Genomic DNA, 8,627 nt, shown 5'->3' with positions numbered 1-8,627 from the left:
TTGCTGAGATTATTTTCAGTGTTTCTACATCATCTGTGTAGTTCTGAAAGCAGAAGTGTGAACTAAAAACATATCAAATGAAAATATGTCACATCCCCTCGCTTCATTTTAAATACAAAGGGAAAGTTATTGATTATATGACAAACTGAAGAGGCCAATTTAAGCATATGATGCTCAACAGCACAGTCTTGGACATGTCTTGGAGGCAATCCTGGCCGGCATACCTTCTTTTCACAGCTGACAATCTGACATATCATAGCAGGAAAAGCACAGGTGTATTAACAGTGGTGCATGCCACTTAATGGGTAGCCGTGGTTTATGCATACTAGATTAAGGTCATTTTAAGGACCTAACGCAAATGCCTACTTCAAATGCCTGTACTGTGAAAAGGTCTTGAGCCATCCCTGATTTCTAGATAGTCTGCTTTCAAGGAGCCAGACTTTGTGAGTTTTTTAAAAGTGGCCTCGATTTATAGTTTTCCAGGCTTTCTACAGGTCCTTTAATGTTGGTCTTTGGATTTGATTGCTTTTTCACTCATTTTCAGTTGACTCCTTGCACCTGACCATTTTACGAGGCATGTCTTGTTTGTTAAGCCACTTAATGCTGACATATTCAAGCATATAATTGGGGCTCAACAAGGTAACCCTGGATTCTCCCTCTGCACTAGGCCAAGACTGGGGCCTTCCTACCTACCTTTTTCACTCACTATGTGCTTACACATCACTCTGCATGTAATCATTAGTCATTATTAATCTTGGGCTCTCTTCCATAGTGTGTATTTGGGCCTGTCTTTCTCCCCTAGCCCTCAACCAGTCGTGGCAAATGTCTGCCTTTCTCTGAGCTTGGTTCTGCTGAAGGTTTCTTCCTGTTAAAAGTGAGTTTTTCCCTCCCACTGTCACTACGTGCTTGCTCAAAGGGGGTCATTTGATTGTTGGGGTTGCAATATAAAGCCCCTTGATTGCTGTTGTGATTGACACTAAATAAAAAGAAAAAAGGGGGATGAACGAGTATTTTGTCTATGCATAACAGACAACCTAGCAAAGAACCAAAAAATGCCAAAGACAACACAGACTGGAAAAAAGTCGTGTTTTTTACATCAGCATGTTGATTCCCAAAGAGCTATTAGCCAACAACTTTAGGGGCTGGTCTACCTACATCAGATGAACACTTTCTATAAGTCATGCCCTTAATAGGTAAAGCTCCAGCAACACAGGACCTGAGAGATAAATCTGGCTATTCAATTGATCTGTTTTCTTGTCAGAAATGGTCTCAGTGGATGTGTAGCTGTCACAAAGCCATTCTTAAACAAGCATTTTCTCTGCTACACTGAAGAAAATGCTCCAGTATGCCAAATCACACTAGAACTGGACTGAAAATTAGGTGCAATAGGTCTTATGGAGTGGAGTTAATCCAGTTTAGAAAAATTATGGTTTAAATCATCTCAGGTCCAGAGAAAGTTGGGAGAAAAGTACAACAGCCATCTAATGTCTACAGCTATCTGCAATCCACAGTGGAGGCATCTATTACTTTACATGGACGTGTTTTCAGCTAACGTTAGCTTATAAAAGCCAGCTTGTCTATCTACCAATTTTGCAATACATAACACATTTGGTTATGAAAATATTTTTTTCTGGTTAATAATTTTTATATTTTGTTTGTATTTTAAATTAGATTATATGAATAGAAATGTGGATTAAAGGTATTAAATGCTACTTTTCTCAGCAATAAAACTGATAGACTTAACTTCACATAAAACTAAACCCACTTAACTGACCTACTGCGTCATTCACTATATTGCTTATTACTCCGGACTTGGTTTTTTGGTTTTCCTTGAACCTTTAATGATGGGTGCAGTACTTCGTACATACCTAAAATGAACTCGCATCTGGACACGGTATTCTTGAGCCTGGTTATTGAAGCTGGAATATCTTGGAAGGAGCGTCATTTCACTTGTAAGCTACACTGGCTTGTGTTATTGTTTTTTATCCAAACTCTACCTGCCGGTGCTCTCGGCTAAGCGGAAAAGGAAGCGGTCGTTTTAAATTCCCTCCAGCACCGCAGAGGCGTGGCGTTTATGTTGATCACTTGAAGGTTGGTGGAGAAAAGCACAAACTTACTTTAGTTTCACATTATATGAGAAGATTATAGAGATTAATGACAGAAAAAAAAACATTATGACGCATAAACTTGCACATGAAAACCCTTAAATATGAATTATTTACTGAGCATTTTACTGATTGCTGTGGATCGGTCTTCCAGGCAGCTACGTTTGTGGTGGACAGATGCTATAAGATAAAAAGACAATATTAACCGAAAATAATATTATGTTATGCAATGTATTCCGGAGAAGTGCGGATTTTAATGCAGGGGTGGATTTGTGGTCTAACATTTATTCACCTGTTTTCACTTTAGTAAATAAAAATAACAAAAGTTCATCTGCACTAAATCCTGCCTCTGCCCCACTTAAAGTGCCTCTATAATGTACTTTAAAAACAGCGAGCACTGACCAAAGTGCTGAACATAAAATAAGAAAAAATATCAAAATAAATATAAATACTAAAAATAAAAATACAGTAAACAAATAGAACACTAACATCAAAAATAAAATCCAAATAAATTTAACATTTCTATACTGGGTTAAAAGACAAACTGAAAAGGTGGATCTTTGATTGCTTGAGGAGGCCTTTCTAATTTGTAATGGCAATGCGTTCCACAATTTGTCTTTTTTAGGGGCATATAAACCTGCGTATCATCTGCATATGAATGGAAAGCAATTTTTTGCCTTCTAAAAAAAAAGGGGAGAAAAGCAGAGGTCCAAGTATTGATCTCTGTGGTACCCCACATGAGACTAGAGCTGGGGAGGATCTAAAATCTGAAAGGCTGACACAAAATGTTCTCTCAGCCAGGTAAGACCTAAATCACTTCAGAGCAGTACCATGAATGCCTACACAGTGTACCAAGAATCATAGTAAAATATTGTGATCCACTGTGTCAAAGGCAACTGTTAAGTCTCGGAGAACCAAGATCACATGATCCCCTATTTGTAGCCAGGAGGACGTCGTTAACAACTGTAAGCAATGCAGATTTGGTGCTATGCAGAGATTTAAAACCAGACTGAAAAATCTCAAGGACATTATTTTCATTTAAAAAGGTTTTCAGCTGATTATATGTAATTTTCTCCAGAATTTTAGAGAAAAAGGAAGCTTGGAAATAGGCCTAAAATTTGATAAAACAGAGGGACTCAGGCTAGTTTTCTAAAGCAGAGGCTGAACTATAGCATGCTTCAAAATTTTAGGAAAAATACCAGATGAGAAACTGGTAATAACAATAACAAGAATGAATAGCCCAAGAGTAGAAACGACCTCTTTAAATAATTGAAGTAGAACAACATCAGTAGGGGAACCTGAGGGCTTCAGATGACTAACAACCTCATAGAATAAAGAGAAAGTTACAGGCTTAAACTGGTAGAAAACAGCACAGCAAGAAACAGGGACTGAAGGGTCAAGAGCAGGTGGTGTTTTCTGAGCCCTGGTGTTATTCACCTTTTCCACAAAGAAATTCAGAAATTTCTTACATACCTCAGAGGAAGCTTCAATACAGTCAGACTGAGGAACATTCAACTAAAACCAAAAAAAATGTCTTAAAAAACATTAGCACAACAAATTATTCTCAAAATTCTTTTAATTTTATTAAGATTGGTGGGACAAGTGGCTGCCCACACAACATTGCAGTATAAGGATAAAAGAAACTGTATTAAGGCATTAAAATGCAAGACTGATTTAATAATAATCCAACTGTACAGGAAGAATATCCAGAATTTTTGTATGTGTCCTACATGCACAATAAGTTTTCAAGAATATAATCATCTCCCAAAATAATTACACAATTCTGGCCAATTAATTAGCCAGCTACTAAAAAAAATAACAGTCTACACTCTTACTTCTACTTCTGCTTATTACTTTTAAGGTGGTGAAGTAATTAGATTCCTTCTTTTTTCAGTGCAAAAAAACCAACCTAACATAACCCATTTACTGCCAAGTCGGGGGGGGGGGGGGGGGGGGGGAGGAGGAGGCAAAAACACCAATCATAAGCTAATTCTGCATTTGTAAGATGATCTGTTCTGCGTGTGTTAGGTTGATGCTAGATCTCACACGTGACTCAGTGTTAATGCATTCGTCACATAAACTGACTCAACTTCACTTTATTTACACACAAACATTCAGACAAACATGCAGCTTAAAGCGCTTCACACAGCAAAACCAAAACGACACAGAATGACATTAAAACCATTCACAACATTAATTATATAAATTATAGACAATAAAATATAATACTAAAAATAAATATATAAAAGCAATAAATACAGGGATACACCTTGCACTTCAAACTTTCATTGATGTATTACAGATAATTTAGTAATCAACAAGTTGAAGAACAAAAACAATCCATTAGCAGAATTTCATATGATTTGTTCAAGCTATCTTTATAGTGTTTTGCAAAAACAGATTATTGTTGCGACAGTGCCGTTAAAAGAAAAACTACTGGCAACCACCAGTTCTACCCAGCAGCCTCCTTGTAGATGGACCTATGCTATACATTTGAAAATACTAGATGATTTTCAGAAATGCTGACCTCTGACCTTTACATCGAGCTCACTGAGATTTGAACTTAGGTTTTTACACAAACTTGGTTCCCCACGCCGCTCCAGCAGCGTGACAACAGCCTTTTACTTTTGATGGGTAAAAAATGTCATGCATTACATTTACAGGTAAGAGTTTGCTTTAACACATTCATTTAAAAAAACCAAACAAAAACAGACTGGGTAGTGTACTTTTACTTGCAACTTAAAGTCAGCACTGTCCTATTTACAATCTTCTCTTTAAAGCTTAGCGGCATTTGGCAACGTGACCGGAAAGATGGTGAGAGCGGGCAAACCTGCGGAGGCATTTAGGGCAAGAATACGGCTTCTCGCCCGTGTGAGTTAACATGTGAGTTTTCAAATGGCCCGACAGGCGAAAGCTTTTCCCACATTCTTGACATGTGTAGGGGCGCAGGTTAGTGTGACTCCTCCTGTGCTTCCCCAGATCACCAGATGAAGTGTAACAGCGGTGGCACTCGGGACATTCAAAGGGCTTTTCCCCAGAGTGTATCCGTTTGTGTTTCACCAAGTCACCGGACTGTGTGAAACTCTTATCGCATTCAGTACATTTGTAGGGTCTCTCACCAGTGTGGGTGCGTTGGTGATTTCTTAAATGGGCAAGGCGAATGAACCTACTGCCGCAGACAGTGCAGTGGTAAGGCCTTTCACCAGTGTGTGTTCGTAAGTGTATTTTTAAAGCGCCAAGATCTCCGATCTTCAACCCGCAGTCTCCGCACTGATGAGCTTTCTCGTTGGTATGAAGTTTAGTGTGAACCCTCAGGTTTCTCTGAGTGTTAAAATTTTTCCCGCACACATTGCAGTGGAAGGGTCTTTCACTTGAATGTGTCCTCAGGTGTAGATCCAGGCTAGACTTCAATCCAAACTCCTTTCCACATTCCGAGCAGGAATATTCCTTCTTGCCAGAGTGTGTGGTTAAATGGCACTTAAGATGGTGGGACCTTAAAAAGGCTTTCTCACACACCTGACATTTGTAGGGCTTCTCCCCTGTGTGTATTTTCATGTGTTGTCGCCAGCCGCTGCGCTCTACAAACCTCCTGCCGCAATCCTTGCAGACAAACGGCCGGTCGCCTGTGTGGGTGCGCATGTGGTCTTCCAGGCTTTGAGGTGTGCGCACTTTCTTACCACATTCTGGACACTCCACACCAGTGTCCAGACAGATTGGTTTATCTTCAGGCTCCGTGCTATCTAGTTCATGACACAAATGAGGTCCTTGACCCCAGGTAGTTTTGAAACTCTTCCCACAATCAGCACAACTGAGATATCCTCCTCTAGTAACCACAGACATGTTGTGCCAGCGCTGACAGTGATTTTTTAGGTTCTTCAGGTACTGGAAGCTGCGAGCACAGGTTGGGCAAGGGTGAAGCCTGCGGGGAGGGGCAGAAGGGTGGACTTCACGTACGTGGACCCTGAGGTGTACTTTAGAGTTAAAGGTACTGCTGCATGCACCGCAGCTGTATTTGGGGATGAGATTTAGTGTGCGGCTTGAGAAGCACGTGTTGAGTTTCGCAAGGTACTGTTTCTGATGGACCCACTTAACATGCTTCTCCAGGAAGTCCAAGTCAGTAAAGGAGACAGTGCAGTGCGGACATGGAAAAAACTCAGATGACGACTCTACATAGGAGTGACAAAAAAATAGACAGGAGTCACATCAAGCAAAGGTAAGAATGTATGATTAGACTTTTCCTGTTACAGTAATAGGAAACTCTCTTGATTTATAATAAAGACATTTAAGCTGTGTCACCCAATTTGCACCCAATTTTTGTTTTTAAAGTTATTAAAGATGTATGCTGTAAGATAATTCCACTCTTGAAAAAGAGCAGTTCAAATAAATAATTTAAAGCCCTAAATTCATGCCCATGATGAGACTATGTAAACTTCTGACTATAACTATATATTCAGTGGCTGGATCTGGATTTTTTAATGTAATGTAGTTTTTGGTCAGAATCTTTCCATTTTCTTGTCTTGCTATTCCCTTCAATGAGGGTGTCTAGCTTAAGGATCACTAACAGTGCTCCTGTTATTTCTTAACTTTTTTAAAAACATATGTATTTAACCCTCAGCTGATTAAAAAAATGTAAATGCAGATACACCTCTAGAGCTTGCATTAATGTGTTTCTTATACATACTTTTCAAGCTAAAACTGGCTATTTGTAAAATTTGGAAAAGGTGAATAACAACTAAAAGCAAAAAGACCCAGACTTAAGGCCGGTCTCTACCTCTGCAAGCCTCCTCCTCTCCCTCTTCAAACCCCTCTCGGGCGCTGCTTGCATCCTCCACCTCTTCTTCACTCTCTCTCTCTTCTTTGACCCACGACTCCGGCTCCTCCTTGACAGCAGCTTCAGTGAATTCATAATGTGGTGGATGGTAGGAGTCAAACTCCTCCTTTATGTGTCCTTGTGAAATATAAGCATCTGTAATAGTGTCAGGCTTAGTGTCTTCTGTGCCTTCACTGTGCTCCTCGCTGATCTCCTGCGAATGTGGCTCCTCCTTTATCTGGATATTGAGGCCGTGCCCATTAGTGTATACTTCACTGAAGCCTTCCTCGCCATCACTCCCCTGCTCTAATTTATGCTCAGCTTTAATAGTGACCGCATCGCTTTGTGTCTCTTCTGTCTTTGCCTCCCCTTTTGTGGATTTCATCTTCACGTAATCACCATTAGGGTTTCGTCGTGGCGTGCTGTGGAGCAGAGGAAAACACCGTTATGTCGAATATCTCGATGGACACTTAGATTTAAAAAGGCAGTCCGAAAAACACAGGGAACAGAAGCAAGCGTCATCTAAATATTCCCTGACTCTGGTTATTTGATCTTTGTTAGCTCACATTAGCTAAGAAGCATTAGCCTAGCAATAGGCTAACGCCGTTTACTTTCCTACAGCTGTGCAACTGTCACCGTTTCGCTTATATTCCGCCACAAAGAAGAGACTCACAGTGTTAAATCGGGCGCTTAAGCCGCAGCAGCTTCTTCACATTTAAGCGACCATTTACTGGCAGCCTGCATCAGTTATAAATGGATAAAAACACAGGAAGAGCACCGCACACTTCCTCTGGTACTGGCCAACCAGAGCACACCAGCCTTGTTTACCTTGAACCCGCTTTTAAAGTGACAGCTACAAAAAACAAGCGTCACAACAAATCACGCCATCCTGCATCATAACTTATCTGTCATGCTATACGTGATGTAGATGGGTTAAGAAAGATAAAAAAGAAAAAGAAAAACTACAAAAAGAAAAATATCCTCAGTTTTAACAAATTCTCACTGGTCAATTCGTTAAGTTCACCTTGATAATACTGCGTTACAACCTCCTTTGTCCTAATTATTCATGGTATAGAATCAACAAAGTTTTGGGAACATTACATATTGACATGAGAGCATTACACAGTTGCTGTAGATTTGTCAGATACATATCCTTGATGGCAAGTGGTTATTTGATTTGCTGTTGCCTTGAATGCCAAAGCAGAGCCAGGGGAGGTAAAGATGCAGAGGCTTTGCAGGCCAGTCTCTGCAGGCACTAAAGTGTCTGGGCACTAGAGGACTCCAAAACCATAGAGCAATCAAGAACGACACAGATGCAGCAGAAAAGGTGCCAAGCAGCCTATGGATCAAGCGGACCAATCCATGGATGACAATTGCTACTTGGACAGTCAGTGCCTGGGTTGCACGGGTGAGGGTGTATGACGTTGAACGACCCGAAACACTCACTGAAACCAGATTGCATCACTGTTGATGTGTTGCATCAGAAAATGTATGCAAGAACTTGAAATACTTAGGCTTCTCAATTAGAAGCACATTAGTCTGTACCAGGTATAAATATGTTGTAGGGTTTTCCAGCTCTCCTCCAAAATATCATATTGGGCCAGGGGGGTAATTTCCAGGGGGGGGGGGGGGGGGGGGTGTTATGACCCCCCATAAAAAGACCCAACCAATATAACCCCCTAATAAAATTATGAATTATCTTGCATAAATAG

At 40.3% G+C, this 8,627-nt stretch overlaps 1 protein-coding gene across 1 annotated transcript; it reads right to left on the bottom strand.

Annotated features, from left to right (window-relative positions):
* Window positions 1-3,663: 3,663 nt before the first annotated feature.
* On the bottom strand, window positions 3,664-8,245 carry LOC113032757 (uncharacterized). The gene is made up of 3 exons (XM_026185834.2): window positions 7,589-8,245; window positions 6,877-7,337; window positions 3,664-6,271 (listed from the first exon to the last, which is right to left on the bottom strand). Exons 2-3 carry the CDS (start codon window positions 7,298-7,300, stop codon window positions 4,887-4,889), a joined length of 1,809 nt encoding a protein of 602 aa, XP_026041619.1. The 5' UTR covers window positions 7,301-7,337; window positions 7,589-8,245; the 3' UTR covers window positions 3,664-4,886.
* Between the last annotated feature and the right edge of the window lie 382 nt (window positions 8,246-8,627).

The sequence above is a fragment of the Astatotilapia calliptera genome, chromosome 11 (assembly GCF_964374335.1).
Source record: "Astatotilapia calliptera chromosome 11, fAstCal68.1, whole genome shotgun sequence".
In the NCBI taxonomy this organism is placed as follows: domain Eukaryota; kingdom Metazoa; phylum Chordata; class Actinopteri; order Cichliformes; family Cichlidae; genus Astatotilapia; species Astatotilapia calliptera.
This window is presented reverse-complemented; position numbering and strand designations above follow the sequence as displayed.